Below are 21,751 nucleotides of genomic sequence, written 5' to 3'. Positions count from 1 at the left end.
CAAAGGTACATGTTCAAAAATGACTGGTAAAAGAATTGATGCTGAACGGCCACTTTCAAAATGACCTAATGTTGCATTTTCTTTGAGTGAACAAATTTTGAGGCAAAATCACTGTAGGAGCTGCAGACACAGGTGTTGTTTTTTTTTTACATTTTGCACTAAATTGCTTCGATTGTTGATTTTGTTCTACTAAAACTAGGCTTTGGCCAGAGTTAACATTTGTTTTAGATAGAATCTTAGATAGATAGAAATGCAAATGTAGGTCTATCGAAAACTAAAATAAAGTGACTATTATTATATGCAGTTATATGTGCTTCACGCTCGACATCGCTGTATTTGGCCCTCTACCCACAGCCACTTTTTCATTTTGGCCTCGGAGACCAAAGGTTTGGACACCCCTGGTCTAAACTCACCATACCAGAGTGCGGTGAGTTTATGTCTGACATAACTTCAGCAAAGTTGACCTTGAGGATCCACATGATTGACTCGGGGGACAAAGAACACGGAGGTAAAACACTGGGAGGCGACATTGATTCAGTTTGGCTTTAATACAGTAAGTTCTATGCACTATGCGCTGATACAGTCTGCGCAGCCACAGACAGAAGTCACCAAAGAAGCTACGAAGAACATGACCGGTACAAATCATCCGAGACAAAGAATATCCCAAAGTTATGCACATTCAAAACGTTTGATGGAGATTTACAGCTCGCCGTCGTCGTCCCGTCCGCAAATAAATTAAGTCCGTACGAATCCAAAAGTCTGACGAAATCATGATGGGCTGCGAAAAACAAACGCCAACAGAGGAGAAGGATGGCGCCGTGAAAGGGTTAAAAATACACTTTTGTATGAGTCCGTCGTCCGAGCGCTGGAGTCGTTTCACTCAGATATATGTACAAGAGTTTAGAGTTCTGCCAAAGCCGCGGTCCTGAACCAGGCGTCTGCCAAACCACCTGCGGAAACACAGAGTCAGAGAGGCCACGGCAGCATGTAGCATGTAGCATGTAGCATGCACACTTTCAGACACAAATCTAATCTACATTCAAATCTAATAATTAGCTCCTAGTGTTTATGTCTTTGACTGAACATAATAAATAGACCTGAATGTCCTTTAGAAGCAGATCGAGCAGAAACATCTGTGTTTGAATGTAAAATGCCAACTTTAGCTTCTAATTTCACCCAAAGCTAAATCTAAAACCTCTTGCATATTTATATGTAGGTGAAATAATAGGAACTAATGTAATGCCTTTTATCGACACACGGTGGTGCTATTTCCTCATGCGTGAGTTTCCTGAGTCTCACCTGGTTCTCTGATAGCTGTGGGCGTGGCCTGTGTGGGCGTGGCCTTTGTGGGCGTGGCATGTGTGGGCGTGGCCCGTGTGGGCGTGGCATGTGGGGGATTGGTCTGTGTGGGGGCGTGGCCTGTGTGGGCGTGGCCTGTGTGGGCGTGGCATGTGTGGGCGTGGCCCGTGTGGGCGTGGCTCACCTGCTTCTCTGTTAGCTGTGAGTGTGGCCTGTGTGGGCGTGGCATGTGGGGGATTGGCCTGTGTGGGGGCGTGGCCTGTGTGGGCGTGGCATGTGTGGGCGTGGCCCCGTGTGGGCGTGGCTCACCTGGTTCTCTGTTATCTGTAAGGGCGTGGCCTCTGTGGGCGTGGCCTGTGTGGGCATGGCCCGTGTGGGCGTGGCTCATGTGGGCGTGGCCCGTGTGTGGGCGTGGCTCACCTGCTTCTCTGTTAGCTGTGGGCCTGGTCGCTGATGGAGGAGCAGTCTGTCACCAGCAGCTCCACGGCGCTCTGGGCCACGCTCGACTCGCCGCTGGTTCCCACGGCAATGGTTCCCATGGGCACCGCCTCCACCGCCACGCCCACGCCGACCTCGCCCACGGCCGCCACGGTCACCGCCTGGATGCCCGGGCCGTCCCGCGCCTCGCTCTGAGCGTGCGTGCCCATGTGACCCTGCAGCTGCGTGGCCGTCTTACACTGGACGCCGCACAGCTGGCACAGCAGCACGCCGCCCGCCGCCCCCCCGAACGCTCCCCTCGCCCCCCCGCTCTCCTTCCACTCCTGCCCGTGGTGCTTCTGGGCGTGGACGCGCAGGTACGTCAGTGTGGTGAAGCCTGGGAGGAGGAGGGGGAGAGTTCAGCCACAGGGCAAAGAGGAGAGTCATGAATGAAGCAATGAAGTAGTAGTAACAGTAGTAGTAGTAGTAGTAGTAGTATAAGTATAAGTACGTAATGCGGTTGCACAGGTGGCAGGAGTGGCAGTAGTAGTAGTATTAACAGTAGTAGTAGTAGTATAGTAGTAGTCTAAGTATAAGTACGCACTGCGGTTGCACAGGTGGCAGGAGTGGCAGTAGTAGTAGTATTAACAGTAGTAGTAGTAGTATAGTAGTAGTCTAAGTATAAGTACGCACTGCGGTTGCACAGGTGGCAGGAGTGGCAGTAGTAGCAGTAGTAGTAGTAGTAGTAGTATAAGTATAAGTATAAGTATAAGTACTTACTGCGGTTGCACAGGTGGCAGGAGTGGCAGTAGTAGTAACAGTAGTAGTATAGTAGTATAGTAGTATAAGTATAAGTACGCACTGCGGTTGCACAGGTGGCAGGAGTGGCAGTAGCAGTAGCAGTATAGTAGTATAGTAGTATAAGTACGCACTGCGGTTGCACAGGTGGCAGGAGTGGCAGTAGTAGTAGTAGTAGTAGTAGTAGTAGTATAAGTATAAGTACGCACTGCGGTTGCACAGGTGGCAGGAGTGGCAGTAGCAGTAGTAGTAGTAGTAGTAGTAGTATAAGTATAAGTACGCACTGCGGTTGCACAGGTGGCAGGAGTGGCAGTAGTAGTAGTAGTAGTAGTAGTAGTAGTATAAGTATAAGTACGCACTGCGGTTGCACAGGTGGCAGGAGTGGCAGTAGCAGTAGTAGTAGTAGTAGTAGTAGTATAAGTATAAGTACTTACTGCGGTTGCACAGGTGGCAGGAGTGGCAGTAGTAGTAGTAGTAGTAGTAGTAGTAGTATAAGTATAAGTACTTACTGCGGTTGCACAGGTGGCAGGAGTGGCAGTAGTAGTAGTAGTAGTAGTAGTAGTAGTATAAGTATAAGTACTTACTGCGGTTGCACAGGTGGCAGGAGTGGTGCTGTGATTGGTTGTGGACCCTCATGTGATCCGTGATGTAAGCGGCCGACAGCAGTTTTCCGCAGATGTGACACGGGACCTTCTCCTCGTGCCGGATCAGGTGGGCCCGGAGGCGGTCCCGGGTGGCGAACGCCGACGTGCAGGTCTGCGGGGGGGGGAGGAGCCAGGTCAGAGGTCAGAGGTCACACGGAAACACCAGAGAATAAAGACAGAGACGAGCGTACGGTGCATTTGAAGGGCCGCTCCGTGGAGTGGACCTGCCTCACGTGGCTGTTCAGGTGGTCCGGCCTGAAACACAAACACCAGCGTTACAGCGCCCCTGGTGGTTCACACGAGGAGCTACAACCTCCGCCAGCGTTACAGCGCTCCTGGTGGTTCACACAGGGAGCTACAGCCTCCGCCAGCGTTACAGCGCCCCTGGTGGTTCACACGAGGAGCTACAACCTCCGCCAGCGTTACAGCGCCCCTGGTGGTTCACACGAGGAGCTACCACCTCCGCCAGCGTTACAGCGCCCCTGGTGGTTCACGCCAGGAGCTACAGTCAGACCGAACCTCCTCGTTTCAAACGCAGGATGAAAATGCAACAAAAAAGCCTCAAAATGAACCAATGAAAGTGAAGTGAAGAAGTGGCAAAAATGAGATGGAAAAATATCCTTAGCTTTCAAATGAGGCGTTACTCTGGCCTATAGGCTGTAAACTCCAATCAAGAAGTGCCTGCACGCCAAAATAAAAGACTGAAGAGTTACAGCTTTGCTTCTGCATTTGTGCTGAAGCTGCTCATGAGTTCAGGCTTTTTTAGACTCACTGTGGATCATTTATTGACGTTTGGAGAAAAAGTACAGAAAATTAGCACCGAAAAAAACAGGGTTTTCGATACCGCCCTCTACTGGAGCTTTTTGGTCAGTACCAAGTAGGAACCGTTTAACGGTACCCAGCCCTGGCTGTGACCGTTGTGAAGCTCAACTACAGTCGATGTGTCTTTGATCATTTAAAAAAGCCTCGGCTCTCCCGGCGCCGCCGTAGATTGTTATCGAAGGGACTTCTGCAACACGTGACCACATATAAGCCATTCTGATGAAACGGATCTGTTTGAGTGACCGATCTCCCCGTGTATAAAACAGAGGGGGTCGTTGGCGAGGGGGGATGTGCTCAGTTTAGTCAGGGGGGTGATAGGGGACTCTTTTGGCCGTGTTATGGAAACCGTGATGTTACCGTGAGAAGGCCTTGGCGCAGTGCGGGCACACGTAGGGCTTCTCCACGCCGCCCTGGTGCGAGCGCACGTGGTAGCTCATGCGGTCCTTGCGTTTGAAGCGCTGCTGGCAGATGGGGCAGGAGTACGGCTTCTCGTCCGAGTGGGACAGGCGGTGGCGGTTCAGGTGGTACACGTCCCGGAAGGCCTTCCCACACGCCTCACACGCGTGGTTCTTCCGGACGGCGGGGGCGCTGGGGGCGGGCGCCGGCGTCTGCGGGAGGAGAGTCACATGTCGTATGTTTCTTTAAGATTTACTGTTGTTTAGCCTCCTAAGCCCCGCCTCCACCGAGCACTTTACCCAAACTGAAGCCTCTGGAAAAAAGCCTCAAAAACGATGAAAACTACAGGTCGACCGGAATATACATATGGGGATTTTACAATATCGGCTTTCGGCCGATCAAGCGCCGATTAAAGCCGATTTCTCCTGAGGTCCTGTTTCGTGCAAAGTCGGGGCTTTAGAACGAGTCCTCCCACGAGTTTGTTAAATATAAGTTTCACTAAACCTGCAAGTCATTATGAAGCTCCGTTAGTTTGAACCTCCACAATTGTATTTTTGATCACCGCGCAAAATGCAGCGGCTAGCAACAGTATGCTAATGCTAACGGCAGCATGCTAAAGCTAACGGCAGCTAATCAAAGCTGGGGCAGAAACTACTTAATCACCTAAAGCAGGGGCGGACTGGGACTGAAAACAAACAGCCCTGGACTCGGACCAGCCTGGCCCAAATCAGCGTAACTGTGCACTTGCACAAATACATATTTTAACCTCTGACCCCCCGCCTAAACAACAACGAGTGCATTTTCCCCAGTTCGGCTTTTTATTATTATTTTTTTGATCGGCATCATCAGCAAAAAGAGCGGGAAAGGCGGTCGTAGAAACAGAAGCAAAATCAGTCATATAAATAATAAATAATAATGGTCCCAAAATTGAACCTTGTGGTGCACCATACTCCACGGAATTCCTTTTAGATTCATGTTTTTTTATACTGGGCTTTACCCAAATCTAAAAGCTTCTCGACTGGAGAGCTTCTCGTCACGTCGCCACATTTTTGTTGTTTTTGAAATTATTTTTTCTATCATTTTTTGTTGTGTTTTTTTGTCCGTGTTTTTCTCATGTTTTCATCCTCTTTTTGTCGCTATTTTGATGCTTTTGTTTTTAGCTTTTAGATTTGGGTAAAGCTCGGTTGAGGCGGGACCGGTGGCCCTTCTGTGCTCTTCCAGAATGGACATGTGGCCAGTCCGCCCCTGACCTAAAGTAATGAAATAAATCAGCCTCTGGAGCCAAGTGTTCATGTTTTTACAGGATTATGAACCCGACATTTGGAAAAATCGGCCGAAATATCGGCCGAGCAGATTGACATCGGCCTGAGAAAAACCACATCGTCGACCTGTGCTGAAACACAACAAAAAAAGGAAAACGATCTGCTGAGATCAGGTTTGTGGGTCTTAGCTTTCAAATGGAGACTGGATGAATGTGCTCGGTGAAGCCGCTGACGGTGAAACAGCCACAAGGATAAAGTGCAGATGTTTACAGGACCTAACCCCTGTGCCACCGCTCACCTGCTCCACGGAGCCCACCACCACCACGGCGGCCTGCAGCGGCTGAGGGAGGGGCTGAGGGGGCCCGGCCATGGCCACGGTCGCCGGGGCGATGGAGACGGTCGCCGGCGCTAGCGAGACGGAGACGGCATCCATGGTGACGGAGACAGTGGGCGGGGCCTGTGTGTGTCAGAGACAGAGCAGCGTCAGTGAAGCAACGAGAAACAATGGCTGTGTCCGAATGTCCACACTATCCCCTAACCCCTCATTCACTACATAGGCCCGCACTATATAGTCGACTATATAGTCACTGATTCTGTTGGCGATTCGGACACAAGCCACGAATTTCACCGCGCTGCGTGACGTCACGCGCTGCAGCTGCAGATATGTTTTTTTAAATTTTTTATCTGAATTTATTTATTGTTACGTTTATTTTATGAAACAGAACAACTGTTTTGTCATTTTTACAGGCGTTACTATCATCACCAAAAAAGCAAAAAAATAAAAAATAAAAAGTCACCCCAGCGTGAGCTCAGAGACGCCGAAAGTAGGTCACAGGCAGGTGTCCGAAGCGCCAGCAGATTGAGTGACTACATCTGCTAAAAGTTCGCGAAACTCCTGGAATAAAGTATTTCTGCGATAAAGACCAACCAGACTCATGAAGACAGTGGAATATTTATGGATAAATACGAGTCAGATACGCTTTTACTTCACATGGATTTTACGTGAATATCTTGGATTATTCGAGAGGAAGCTGTCAGTCATTTAACAGCGCAAGCTAAAGGTAAGCAGCTAGCGTTAGCATCTTTTCACCGTATCCGGTTATATTAAGGTCATTTATTCATGACAAATACGCAACACACGACTGAAACAGCTGATTTACTTCAGTCGTGTTTAGTTCACAGACCTGTCTCTGTCAGGCTCTTCTCCCACTCTCGCAATGCATTGTGGTCTATATTGACCCGTTTAGTGACCATCGATGCTCACTACTTTTCCAGATGCATTGTGGGAAATTTCGAGTGCACTACTTTTTTCTCTCTGGACATTCGGACACCCCTACGACATGGCGTGAGCACTATATAGTCACTATATAGGGAATAGTGTGGACATTCGGATACAGCCAATGTGTGTCCTCACCTGCGTGTGCGTGTGTACGGGGCGTGGCCTCACCTGCGTGTGCGTGTGTGGGGCGTGGCCTCACCTGCGTGTGCGTGTGTGGGGCGTGGCCTCACCTGCGTGTGCAGCGTGTGCGTGGGCAGCGTGTGCGTGGGCAGCGTGTGCGTGGGCAGCGTGTGCGTGGGCAGCGTGTGCGTGAGGGGCGTGTCCTCACCTGCGTGTGCAGCGTGTGCGTGGGCAGCGTGTGCGTGAGGGGCGTGTCCTCACCTGCGTGTGCAGCGTGTGCGTGGGCAGCGTGTGCGTGGGCAGCGTGTGCGTGGGCAGCGTGTGCGTGGGCAGCGTGTGCGTGAGGGGCGTGTCCTCACCTGCGTGTGCAGCGTGTGCGTGGGCAGGGTGTGCGTGAGGGGCGTGTCCTCACCTGCGTGTGCAGCGTGTGCGTGGGCAGGGTGTGCGTGAGGGGCGTGTCCTCACCTGCGTGTGCAGCGTGTGCGTGTGTGGGGTGTGGCCTCACCTGCGTGTGCAGCGTGTGCGTGGGCAGCGTGTGCGTGAGGGGCGTGTCCTCACCTGCGTGTGCAGCGTGTGCGTGGGCAGGGTGTGCGTGAGGGGCGTGTCCTCACCTGCGTGTGCAGCGTGTGCGTGGGCAGGGTGTGCGTGAGGGGCGTGTCCTCACCTGCGTGTGCAGCGTGTGCGTGTGTGGGGTGTGGCCTCACCTGCGTGTGCAGCGTGTGCGTGGGCAGGGTGTGCGTGAGGGGCGTGTCCTCACCTGCGTGTGCAGCGTGTGCGTGTGTGGGGTGTGGCCTCACCTGCGTGTGCAGCGTGTGCGTGTGTGGGGCGTGGCCTCACCTGCGTGTGCAGCGTGTGCGTGGGCAGCGTGTGCGTGTGCAGCGTGTGCGTGGGCAGCGTGTGCGTGGGCAGCGTGTGCGTGGGCAGCGTGTGCGTGGGCAGCGTGTGCGTGGGCAGCGTGTGCGTGGGCAGGGTGTGCGTGAGGGGCGTGTCCTCACCTGCGTGTGCAGCGTGTGCGTGGGCAGCGTGTGCGTGTGCAGCGTGTGCGTGGGCAGCGTGTGCGTGGGCAGCGTGTGCGTGGGCAGCGTGTGCGTGAGGGGCGTGTCCTCACCTGCGTGTGCAGCGTGTGCGTGGGCAGCGTGTGCGTGGGCAGCGTGTGCGTGGGCAGCGTGTGCGTGAGGGGCGTGTCCTCACCTGCGTGTGCAGCGTGTGCGTGGGCAGCGTGTGCGTGTGCAGCGTGTGCGTGGGCAGCGTGTGCGTGTGCAGCGTGTGCGTGGGCAGCGTGTGCGTGGGCAGCGTGTGCGTGGGCAGCGTGTGCGTGGGCAGCGTGTGCGTGTGCAGCGTGTGCGTGGGCAGCGTGTGCGTGTGCAGCGTGTGCGTGGGCAGCGTGTGCGTGGGCAGCGTGTGCGTGGGCAGCGTGTGCGTGGGCAGCGTGTGCGTGGGCAGGGTGTGCGTGAGGGGCGTGTCCTCACCTGCGTGTGCAGCGTGTGCGTGAGGGGCGTGTCCTCACCTGCGTGTGCAGCGTGTGCGTGCGGGGCGTGGCCTCACCTGCGTGGGCAGCGTGTGCGTGAGGGGCGTGTCCTCACCTGCGTGTGCAGCGTGTGCGTGGGCAGCGTGTGCGTGAGGGGCGTGTCCTCACCTGCGTGTGCAGCGTGTGCGTGGGGGGCGTGTCCTCACCTGCGTGTGCAGCGTGTGCGTGTGCAGCGTGTGCGTGGGCAGCGTGTGCGTGGGCAGCGTGAGCTGCAGCAGACTCAGAGGCACCGTCTGCTTCTCGGCTCGCGGTTTAAGCCCCTCCTCTTTCTCCCGCGCCGCCCGGTCCTTCATCTTGATGCCCGTGTGCACAGACTGGTGCCGCCGCAGGTTGTAGCTGTTCTTGAACTCTTTGTTACAGGTGGCACAGATGTGGGCGGGGCGAGCCGGCTTCGGGAGCGGCTTCACTGCAGAGACACGTTTACAAACTTCATAAGCATGTCCCAGGGTCATCCTCACACACACGTCTGAAGAAAATGTCTCAGTTTTACATTTTGTGTAAATTTTGTCCGAAAATCTAAAAGTCCTTCTGGAGATACTTTGGTGGAGTTCAGAGGTCGGTGTTTCGATGGCAGAAGTCTGGCCTCACACACTGACCTGGCAGCGGCTCCTCGCTCAGCGCCGCCGTGTCCACGGTGGACGGGGGGCTGACCAGCTGCTCGTCCGCCGGGCCCTGAGTGTCCAGCTCCGGGAGCAGCTCGGACTGAAGCGGGGCGTCCGTCTGTGCCTGAGACGACGACGTCTGAGGGGAGAGTTCAGCGTCACAGGACTGAAAACATCGCCAGGAGTACTTTGGCATCCGCACAGTAAAGTGAAGATTACTGCGCGGATTTCAAGCTACTCCTGGTATTATTACGCCTTACAATATAGTTCCCCCTTTTAACCGCTTAGAAAATCCACATTGTTTAATTTTGTGTAAATATACTTTGTAGTGGAACACTTCACGTAACCATATTTAAATAGGGAAAACGTGGAAGAGCTCGGTAGCTTCTATCTTGACCTGTTTTGGAGCTATAGAGGAGAGAGGGAGAGGCTAAATGCTAACGCCGTCTGCACTGTGTTTACGTGACTGAAGATCAGACAGGTCCTAAAGAACTCGTCAAAGCTCAGGTAAGAACATATCTCAGTATGGAAAACGCTGGCCTGTTCCTTTAAGGTAGGAGTGACTTTTGAATATATTATATCCTGCTTAATCATAGCTACAAGTGATATTGGGAGAACTTTCACAATCTGTTTGAACTTATTGTGGGTGCATCTAATTTGAAATTTGTCAACACATTAACACTTGTATTAACACGTGTATTAACACGTGTTAATACAAGTGTTAATACACGTGTTAATACAAGTGTTAATACACGTGTATCACCCCCACAGGAACTACTAGTGCTGCTTTAAAAATATGTTTATTTGAGTTGGGACGAGAGATGGGACGATATGAGATTTCCACGTTTCACATAATCATGATATCGTTATATAACGTATGTCGTTAAATTTGATGTTTAATACTGAGAAACAAAGAACAGGGCCATATTCAACATTTACGACTAGCTATACATTTCCATACAGGTAATAAACAATAAACCAGGGGAGGCGAGTCTGCGTCGTGAACGGCCGATTTTCATCATTCTCAAAACACCCAAGGGCTGTGTTTCCCAAGAGGCTTTGGGTTCCACCGTCACCCTCGGACGACCAGCCCAGGACCCAAAGAAAAGTGTAATTTGTCATGTATCGTATCAAATATTGTATTTTCTACACACGTTTTTGTTGAACAAGCAGCAGATTTCCCTTTAAGACTGAATTTATGATCAAAACAACCCGATAACATTCACTTTAACCTGGGACCTGATCAGGGGGTTAGAGTTAGTTAACCCTAACCAGGATATGATTAGGGTTAAGAATGGCAAATGTAATGTATGTTGTTTCATCTCACATTTGCAGAAACTAGAAGGGCTTAGCTTTCAAATGAGGCATCACACTGTAGGCTGTACGGTCTCCAGTCATAGTGGTTCACCCGAACCCAGTGTTTTTCAACCACTGTGCCGTGGCACACTAGACAAATGCATTATTATCCACAAATAATGAACCGTTGGAGTGTCTGTGCTGTCCAGTGATCGGCAGAGTAACCAGATAATACTCTTCCATATCAGGGAGTTCATTTCTTTGAGAAAAGAGAATTAGTGATGTATTGAGGCTTTGTTACTAGCGAGACTACACGGTGTTCCTATTCAAGACACTCTGATGACTATAGGCTACAGAGTTACACTTTTAACATTTTCTGCTGGTGCCTCGTGATATTTTCAATGAAAAAAAGGTTGAAAAACACTGGCCTCCCCTCACGCTGAGCTGACAGTAACAGGTGAACAGACACAGTGAGTGTTTCCTGCAGTTTCAGATGGAAAATACTGAATAAAAGTTCCCTATAGACTCGCGACTCACTGAAAATGGTTCCGTGACCCACTTTAGGGCCCGACCCCCCAGGAGAGAATCACTGTTTAACATTATATATGACCAAGCGGGACATGTTTAAAACACTGACACTATTTCTCGCTTTTTAAGACTTACTTTAACAGGTATTTTATCTCTTATTTGTATAATAATATTTCTCAAAATCATCATGGGAGCCAGAGGTTCTGTGCTGGAGGGCCGGATTTGACGTTACCTACCCCTGCAATAAAGTGTGATATTATGAACCAATTCATAATTTTAAGAATCACTGGTCAACAGATCATTTTCACGATTCATGGATTCATGGCTTGGCTGTGAAAGGTGTAAGAACTGTTTGCACCCGGAGTGATCTGACTGAGCCCAGCGTGTGCACACACTGAGGTGAGGAGGATTCGAACTGCCGACCCTCCGGTGACTTGACCCGCTCTGCTCTCTGCGCCACAAACATGTATGAACTTAACAACGTACAAAACACTAAACCCTCACTTTAAAAACACCTGAGCCTTTCATCAGGAAGTAAACGTTCACGTCAGTACTTCTTACAGTAGTTTTATCATTCATTACTTTTACTGAAATACTGCATCGGTTTCCTGTGTTTCATGTCGATGTATAAATAGATGGAGTTCACCTCGTGCTCCGCGTTCTTCCCAATTATTTAGTTTTCTGTATTTTCTGTTACTTTCTTGGAATGTTCTTTGTAAAAAAAAAAAAGGATTTTATGTTTTTGTTTCACACAATTTATGGCGTCATTGAAAATGACATTGTTAACTGAGCACATTTTCTCCAGTTTGGCTTTACCCCAATCCGAAAGCTCCTGGAAAAAAGCAACAAAACTGAGACAAAAACAATGATGGAAATGTGACAAAAAAGTGACAAAAAATTGACACAAAAATGACAAAAATTTGATAAAAAATGACAAAACTGTGAGAAAAATGTGAGAAAAATGTGATACAAAATTGACTAAAAAAATTACAAAAAAAATTACAAAAATGTGACAAAAATTTGATAAAAAGACAAAAAAATGACAAAAAATTGACAAAAATGTGACAAAAAAATTACACAAAAAATGACAAAAATGTGAGAAAAAATTGATACAAAATTGATTAAAAAAAATGACAAAAATTTGACAAAATTTTTATTTTATTTTTTACAAAAATGCGACAAAAATGTGACCAAAAATTGACAAAAATTGATAAAAAAATTACAAAAAAATGACGAAAAAATGACAAAAAAGTTACATAAATGAGTCGAATACCCAACAAAAAAATTGATGGATAAAAATCTGATGACGTGAGGACAAAGATCCTCTCGGTTCAGGCGGGAGTTCAGAGGTTAAAGGACAATGAAGTCAAAAGGGAAACTTCGCTCACATTGATTTTCTGTTTGATAATGAAACAGAAATGTCCCCAATGACATTGTTCACTGAGCACATTTTCTCCAGTTTGGCTTTACCCCAATCCGAAAGCTCCTGGAAAAAAGCAACAAAACTGAGACAAAAACAATGATGGAAATGTGACAAAAAAGTGATAAAAAATTGACACAAAAATGACAAAAGTTTGATAAAAAATGACAAAACTGTGAGAAAAATGTGAGAAAAATTTGATAAAAAGACAAAAAAATGACAAAAATTGTCAAAAATGTGACAAAAAAATTACACAAAAAATGACAAAAATGTGAGAAAAAATTTATTTATTTTTTTACAAAAATGCGACCAAAAATTGACAAAAATTGATTAAAAAATTACAAAAAAATGACGAAAAAATGACAAAAAAGTTACAAAAATGAGTCGAATGCCCAACAAAAAAATTGATGGATAAAAACCTGATGACGTGAGGACAAAGATCCTCTCGGTTCAGGCGGGAGTTCAGAGGTTAAAGGACAATGAAGTCAAAAGGGAAACTTCGCTCACATTGATTTTCTGTTTGATAATGAAACAGAAATGTCCCCAATGACATTGTTCACTGAGCACATTTTCTCCAGTTTGGCTTTACCCCAATCCGAAAGCTCCTGGAAAAAAGCAACAAAACTGAGACAAAAACAATGATGGAAATGTGACAAAAAAGTGATAAAAAATTGACACAAAAATGACAAAAATTTGATAAAAAATGACAAAACTGTGAGAAAAATGTGAGAAAAATTTGATACAAAATTGACTAAAAAAATTACAAAAAAAATTACAAAAATGTGACAAAAATTTGATAAAAAGACAAAAAAATGACAAAAAAATTGATTAAAAAAATTACAAAAAAAATTACAAAAATGTGACAAAAATTTGATAAAATGACAAAAAAATGACAAAAAATTGACAAAAAATGTGACAAAAAAATTACACAAAAAATGACAAAAATGTGAGAAAAAATTGATACAAAATTGATTAAAAAAAATGACAAAAATGTGACAAAAAATTTATTTATTTTTTTACAAAAATGCGACAAAAATGCGACCAAAAATTGACAAAAAAATTACAAAAAAGTTACATAAATGAGTTGAAAACCCAACAAAAAAATGATTAAAACAATGTGATGCCGTGAGGACAAAGATCCTCTCGGTTCAGGCGGGAGTTCAGAGGTTAAAGGACAATGAAGTCAAAAGGGAAACTTCGCTCACATTGATTTTCTGTTTGATAATGAAACAGAAATGTCCCCAATGACACTGTTAACTGAGCACATTTTCTCCAGTTTGGCTTTACCCCAATCCGAAAGCTCCTGGAAAAAAGCTACAAAACTGAGACAAAAACAATGATGGAAATGTGACAAAAAAGTGACGAAAAATTGACGAAAAAATGACAAAAATGTGATAAAAAATTGACACAAAAATGACAAAAATTTGATAAAAAATATGACAAAAAATTGATACAAAATTGATAAAAAAAATGACGAAAAAATGACTAAAAATTGATAAAAAAATTACAAAAAAATGACGAAAAAATGACTAAAATGTGACAAAAAATTTGACTAAAATGTATTAAAAATATGACAAAAAATGCCAAAAATGTGAGAAAAAAATGACAAAAAAGATACATAAATGAGTTGAATACCCAACAAAAAAATGATGGAAAACAATGTGTTGCCGTGAGTAAAAAGATCCTCTCGGTTCAGGCGGGAGTTAAGAGGTTAAAGAGTTTTTTGTAGTTTCTCGCACATCTGTGACCCCGGAAGTCGAGCTGTGACGTCACCACTTAACAAACGTACATTACATATATTTCTGTGAGTTTAGTGTGAGCCGTCGTCATCCTCGTCGGGGCGTCGGACTGGGGGGGTAAAGGGTGCTGAGTACCCAGGGCCCAGAGCAGGGGAGGGGCCTCAGAGTGCTGCAAAAAGCGTTCTGTGTTGTACTTTCTAAGTTTCCTCATAGTTGACACTATAAGAACTGAACACAAGCGAGCTGTTTTCAACAAATTAATGATGCTAATTAGCCGCGCGCATTTGGATTCACGTATTTTAAATGCGCAGCTTTGGAGACGAGTTAATGTCGTTCTAGTGAAAGGTGGAGCTCGAGCCGTTTAGCCGATTAGCCAAACAATTTACTGACAATACACTTCAAGGTAAAGGCTTCAGATGTGAGAGACTAAATCAGACAGACCTTGAGTTTTGTGTTCAGGCCTGTGGCCACAGAGACGTCATAGTATCATCATTTTGTGTAAAATAGCATTTTAAAGCCTATTTTAAAGTCTCACATGTGTTTTTCAGCACAAATATCCCCTGTCCTGGTGCAGTCGTCCTGTTTAATGAGATCTGCTAATGCGCCCAATGAAAGTAGAATATTCCCCCCTAATCTAAATATCTGTCACTACAGGATTAAAGGTTATTACATTTCTGTAACTGAAGCCAAATCAGATGCAATTACAGGTCAAACATTGACTTGAAACAAACAAACAAACAAACAAACAAACAAACAAACCATGACCTCAGCACACATTGTATTGGATGTGTTTGTGTTTGAAGCACTTTTTTGGCCGACGCATTTTTTCACTTAGTTAATGTATATATAATAAAGTTATAATAGAATATAAATGAACTGCACTGTCAAGCCACTAAACCACTGTTATCACTGTCATGTGGTCAAAGAACATAGAATATGAAACGTGAATTTCATATGGGGGGGAGGGGGATAGTTTGTACCCAGGGCCCAGACTGTGGTACTTCGCCCCTGCTCGTAGTCACAAAGTTGCGAGTGAAATGCCTCACGTCAACGTTAGCAAAAAGTTAGTTTACGTGATTTTTAGCTTTTGAGATGCTAACACGTTTAGCTGATTAGCTCAGCTAAGCGCTAATCAGGGATAAAAGACCGTTTTTATTTGATAACATCAAAATCCACACTTTCCCCCCCAAAAAACTACATGGACACACCATTCATCCAAGTACTTTTATACATGTACTTGATCGTTTGAGTCACTACTTTGTACTAGGGATGGGCGGATCGATACCAAACGGCTATTTTTTAAGTATCGATATTGGGCAAAAAGTGTCTACTAATATTAGTGTATACTAATTTGCATATATAAAAAGAAGGCGGGGCAGCAGTTATCAACCCAAAAGGATGATTTATTTCTTTGTTCTGAGTCAAAACTGTCACAACAGCAAAGGATTGAACTGAGCCGGGCTGATCATTCTGGTTTAGGTTCTGTTTGTCATTTAAGTATTCATTTAAAATGTTGTTTAATTTCACATTAGTATTGTTTAATTGACCAGTTAAAGTAATATCATTTTAATTGACCAGTTAATTATATACAATAACCAGTTTTAGAAATGCATATTGATTGAAATACATTCACCCATATGAAGTGACCAGTATCGGTATCGACAAAAATGACCCCAAAAGTATCGGTATCGTATCGATTCCAAAAAATGTGGTATCGCCCATCCCTACTTTCTACTTGTACTTAAAGGTGCACTGCGTAACATTTTGGACTGTACTGTTGCGGCAAAACAAAACATGCTCCTGATGACACAGCTGTTACTGCAGCGTGTAATAAAAGAACGGACTTGGATGAGAAACTAACCTGTTTAAATCTCAAATCCCACTGCCTTTCGTCACATCTCCATGGAGACGAGCTGGAGACGCACCCGCTCCCGGTAAAGTTGAAAATTCTACACGGTGCGGCTTTAAGTAAAAATGATTTCAAAGTCCGTAAACCGGAGGGAACAAGTGGGGGACGTGCGCCACAGAAAGGCCCTGTTCCCCTGGGAATCAAACCCACGACCTTCTTCCTGTGAAGCACTAACCACTGCGCCACCAGACCAGGAAAAGGGGAAACTTTAAAGAGACTAAACACCGGGACATGAGTTTTACTGTGGAGAATAAAGCTTACAGGAGGATAATGGTAAAGGCTGTCATGTAGAGCCCACCCCCCCCTCCCCCCCTCCCCCCCTCACACACACACTTTAAACTACAACACAGACTCCCCCAAACCCCACAGGAGCCACAATCTGCAGATTTGTACCTGAGTGCTGTGATCTGACCCCCCAGACGGAGCAGCCAGGAGAGGGGACATCTGCCCAAACCCTGCCCGGGCTGTGACCTCCCCCCTCCCGCATCCACACCGGCCCCCAGCCCCCCTGCCCCTTCGGTGGGTGCTCCTCTCCCCCCCACCCCCCCCTGCCCCGACCCATCCGACACTCACCTGGAAGAGGAAATTACTCCACGACGTGTCCATGGTTCACCGGGCTGAGAGGATGAGGGGAGGCGGCAGGCGGAGGGAGCAGTGGCCGGGGAGCAGCGAGGGGAGAGCGGCTACAGCGGAGCTCGAAGCGCCGCCGAAAGAACCACACAACCCCGTCAAAAAATCAACAAAACCGGGGAGAGAGTAGCTCAGTAACGGGCACGGAGACACGGAGGGGGGCCTGGCGTGTGTGTGCCCTCAGTAATAAGCTGAATATTAATCTCAATATTGACGCAGTTATGAATAATTATGGCGGTAATGGAGGAGCGGACGGGCTAATCCGCGGGAGCCATGCTTGTCCTTCGATTTAATGGTTCATTTTCATACATTTGCTTATGGCTAACTGGTGACAGGGCATGCAAGTGATGTCACGATGAACAAAACGCAGTCAAAAGCATCGTTCAAAGCAGCGGAGGTGTGTTTTATTGAACCGCTAGCCCGCGCCGAGGCCCACACGTCAGCGCCGCGGCCTCGGCCTCGCCTGGTGGCTGTCCCCGCGTTCAGAGCGCTGCTGGCCGGCCTCCGTCCCTGACTCCGCCCCGCTGCAACGACATGTTTTTTTTTTCCTCTCCGGGTTTTTTTTTTTTTTTTTTCCTTTTTTTTTTTTTTCAGACGCGGCGCCCTCCTCCCTCCGTTTTCTTTTTTTACCGCGTGTCTTCAGCCCCTCGCAGCTTTAAAGGGAAAGGATTTGGTGAACCCTCCCCACTCCTCCTCACGCCGCCCGGGCTGCCTCTCCGCTGGCCCCCGCTCCTCCGGGCTCCGCTCGCCCCCTCTCGGCTGCAGCTCGAACCGAACCTCCTCCCCGGTTGGCGCGAACGTGACGCTGTGACGGGCTCCACGGCTGTCGGTGCTCGGTAAACGCGTCGGTAAATGTCGGGGAAAATGGTGCCCGCTGCGGTGAAGTCCTCCGCGTCTTAAAGATAAACGACGCGCAGCTGCGGCCGAGGTCAGAGACACGGGCCCGGGCCACGTCCACCGACTGCCCGCGCGGTCCAGCCCAGTCAGGAAGACTCAGAACCCGGGGGAACCTGGGGTCACCGAGCCCGACGGCCCTGGGGGCTCCGCGGGAGGCTCTTCAGGGGGTCCCGGGGGCGGCTCAAAATAAACCCTTCACTTTGTTTGGAGAAGCGGGTTCATATTTACGATTAAATTACTGTTTTTCTATTGTGTCAAATTTGAATTTTGTTCTTTCTAAGCCCCTCCCTGATATATTAGTACAAACAATGAAAATAGGAACCGACTCCATTATGTGTCCACACTCATTCCTAACTTTTCAACTTCCATAATCCAGTCTTTAACCTCTTAACTCCCACCTGAACGGATCCCGTTTTCTCCAGTTTGGCTTTACCCTAATCAAAAAGCTTCTTGAGAAAAAAGCACCAAAACAGCCACAAAAAATTAGAAGAAAACAAGGATGTAATTGCAACAAAAATGTGACAAAATTCAACAAAAATGTGACAAAATTCAACAAAAATGTGACAAAAATTCAACTAAAAAGTGACAAAATTTCAACAAAAATTCAACAAAAAAGTGACAAAAATTCAACAAAAAAGTGACAAAAATTCAATAAAAAAGTGACAAAAATTCTACAAAAAAGTGACAAAAAATCAACAAAAATGTGACAAAATTCAACAAAAATGTGACAAAATTTCGACAAAAAATCAACAAAAAAGTGACAAAAATTCAACAAAAATGTGACAAAATTCAACAAAAATGTGACAAAAATTCAACTAAAAAGTGACAAAATTTCAACAAAAATTGAACAAAAATGTGACAAAAATTCAACAAAAAAGTGACAAAAATTAAATAAAAAAGTGACAAAAATTCAATAAAAAAGTGACAAAAATTCAATAAAAAAGTGACAAAAGTTCAATAAAAATATGACAAAAGTTCAACAAAAATTCAACAAAAAAGAGACAAAAATTCAACAAAAAAGTGACAAAAATTCAACAAAAAAGTGACAAAAATTCAACAAAAAAGTGACAAAAATTCAACAAAAATTTACAAAAATTCAACAAAAATGTGACAAAATTTCGACAAAAGTGACAAAAATTCAACAAAAAAGTGACAAAAATTCAATAAAAAAGTGACAAAAATTCAATAAAAATATGACAAAAGTTCAACAAAAATGTGACAAAAGTTCAACAAAAATGTGACAAAAATTCAACAAAAAAGTGACAAAAATTCAATAAAAAAGTGACAAAAATTCAATAAAAATATGACAAAAGTTCAACAAAAATGTGACAAAAGTTCAACAAAAATGCAACAAAAATGTGACAAAAATTCGACAAAAATGTGACAAAAACTCACAGCAACAACGTGAGGAAAAAGATCAGTTTTGTGGGTCTTAGCTTTCAAATGAGGTGTTACACAGGCGTTTAGCCAAAGAGGACAGTATGCATTCGGTTTAGGCGGGTGGTAAGAGGTCAAGTTCATGAAATTGGTACAAAAGCTTCATAATTAGGTTATTACAATGAACTAAAGGAAAAACATCGATCAAATATTAGAGTTTAATCAGACCATGGGCTTCAGGTGCAACAGTGTCATTGAGCAAGACACTTCACCCAACTTGCCCCCGGTGTCTGACACTGGTGCGTGAGCCTAATGAACGCCGAAGAGCACCGTTTAAAAGAGCCCATTTATCGGCGGCTGGACCCTAATCGGAAATGGAGTCTATGGGCTTTCCTTCGAAACTTCTTTAAGTCATTCTGACCTCACATGTTTGTCTTAAAGGAACAGGCCGGTGTTTTTCCAGACTGAGATATGTTCTTACCTGAGCTTAGACGAGTTGATACGTACCTGTCTGGTCTTTGTGTGTGCCCTCAGTCACGCAAAACAACCAAAGATGTTGTTAGCATTTGGCTAACAGTGTATTCTTATAGCTCCAAACGGGGGTGAAGGTGGAAGCGACCACGCGCACAAAGCCCCGACAGGTACGTATCAACTCGTCTAAACTCAGGTAAGAACAGATCTCAGGCCTGTTCCTTTAACACGCGCGACATCGCCCTATAATATCTTTTTATTTTCACCCCAAATAATGGAGCCAAACTGCAGCATGAGAGCTCCATTAGCCTAATGCTAACGATAAGGGGAACTGGTAAATGAGTTTCCTTCGCAGGGTGGCTGGGCGCACCCTTCGAGATCGGGTGAGGAGCTCAGTTACCCGGGAGGAGCTCGGAGTAGAGTCGCTGCTCCTTCACGTCGAAAGGAGCAGCTGAGGTGGCTCGGGCATCTGTTCCGGATGCCTCCTGGTCGCCTCCCGCGGGAGGTGTTCCAGGCATGTCCTAGTGGGACAAGGCCTAAGACCCAGGACACGGTGGTGAGACTATGTCTCCGAGCTGGCCTGGTGTGGCCTCGGGGTCAGAACAGCTGGAGGAGGTGTGGCCTCGGGGTCAGAACAGCTGGAGGAGGTGTGGCCTCGGGGTCAGAACAGCTGGAGGAGGTGTGGCCTCGGGGTCAGAACAGCTGGAGGAGGTGTGGCCTCGGGGTCAGAACAGCTGGAGGAGGTGTGTGTGGATCAGGAAGTCTGGGCATCTCTGCTGAGACGTTGCCCCCGCGACCCGGCCCCGGATAAAGAGGAAGAAAATGGATGGATGGGTAAATGTTCCCCTTTTCCCCTGACCTTCAACATGCAAGTGTCCCAGTTCTATCCTTTATTATTGCCAGATACGTTTGTTAACTCCTTAACCACCGGTCGAACAGATTCCCGTTAAACCCCTTAACCCCCGGTCGAACCTGTTGTGCCTGGCTAACTAAAGGTGCGTACACACCAAAAGCGTCCACGCCTCCAACTTCCATGTTAACCCTATGTAGAGGCGCTTCAACGCGCTTCGAAATGCAAGCAAAGCTGTCCGCGCGTATTGAGCGTAGCAAACGCGAGCGGATGAGGAAGGACGCGCGTCAAAGCCAGGGAGAACAGCGCGGTGAGCGTACAGGGAGGCCGCGCCCACTGCTTCATGCACTCAAGGAATCCAATCTACACGTGCGTTCATTTATGCCTTGTGAACCAATCAGGGACGCTGACTGGGCTCAGGCGTCACCTGTTACCTGCAACAAACCATGCCCGAGTCGGACTCGGTTCCGGACTTTGGCCGCTTGGAGGAGGGGGGGCGGAGCGCGGCTCGGTTGCTCGTGTTTGCGCACACGCACAGATACAAGCGGCTGTTGTATGGGCGGGTGCATTTGTCACGTAAAACAGTGAGAAAAGGCTGTATTTATCAAACAGAGCAGCGGCTGCCTCGCTCTCGTCTCCCCGGCCCCGACCGCTTCGCTCCCGGGCGGCTCCCCGGACCCCCGGCCACAAACCGCTCGTCTCCCCGACCGCTCACCCCGACGCCCTGGCCGCTTCACGCGCGTCTCGGGCTGACTATACGGGGAGCGGCTGCGCTTCTCCCGCCCTCTCTGCTACTGTACCCGGTTTGGCCGCAGGCTTTAGTGGGACAGATAAAACCTGCAGGTGCATTTAGATCACTTGTGATTTTGGTGCGTTCGTGTTAAGTGCTTTGTTGTAACGTAAAGCGTAGACTTCAGGAGTTCACCAACATAAAGCTGTTTAACCAGTGGCTGAAGCAGCAACGAATGACATAAACTGAGAGTCAGATCTTCTGTTCAGGCTGTATATGACTCCAAAGCAAGGCTCAGAGCGGCAGGTGCTGCTGCTCCAACCCCGTCCCCCCCCCCCCCCCCCCACCCCCCGCCTCAGCTGAGCGGGACAGAGGGACGCGCACTTCTCTATTTCTCTGCTTTATTAAAATCGATTGTTATTCACCACAGCCCTTTTTGTTAAACTGTAGGCCTAGTAAAATGCAAAGAAAAGTGGAGTGAAGAGATTTGACAGGGCTCATAGTAGACATTATTTCACGCAGCTTAGGTTCTTTTTTTCTTCCGCATTATGTTGCGCTGCTGCTGCTCACGTGCACTTGTAAACAACTCCTCGTGTTCGGCCACGGCTCGGTTCGTTTGTGTAAGTGTGAGCGCGGGCCGTTCGGGGCATCCAGGCCTTTCCTCAAACGAGCTCGAGAGTGGCAGGTTCGGATGTCAAGTGTGAGTGCGCCCTCAACAACCGGTGGCCAGACACGCC

The 21,751-nt window shown here is 47.1% G+C and overlaps 1 protein-coding gene across 1 annotated transcript; it reads right to left on the bottom strand.

Moving 5' to 3' along the window:
• Nucleotides 1-535: 535 nt before the first annotated feature.
• LOC306968708 (myc-associated zinc finger protein-like) lies at nt 536-17,760 on the bottom strand. Its single transcript, XM_079564188.1, has 9 exons — nt 16,633-17,760; nt 9,162-9,306; nt 8,712-8,971; nt 5,937-6,095; nt 4,338-4,588; nt 3,350-3,413; nt 3,099-3,270; nt 1,720-2,113; nt 536-950 (listed from the first exon to the last, which is right to left on the bottom strand). Exons 1-8 carry the CDS (start codon nt 16,663-16,665, stop codon nt 1,731-1,733), a joined length of 1,467 nt encoding a protein of 488 aa, XP_079420314.1. The 5' UTR covers nt 16,666-17,760; the 3' UTR covers nt 536-950; nt 1,720-1,730.
• Nucleotides 17,761-21,751: the final 3,991 nt, after the last annotated feature.

The sequence above is a fragment of the Gobius niger genome, assembly GCF_951799975.1.
Source record: "Gobius niger genome assembly, chromosome: 10".
Classification (NCBI taxonomy): domain Eukaryota; kingdom Metazoa; phylum Chordata; class Actinopteri; order Gobiiformes; family Gobiidae; genus Gobius; species Gobius niger.
The sequence above is the reverse complement of the archived record's forward strand: the minus strand, read 5'-3'. Positions and strand labels throughout refer to the sequence as shown.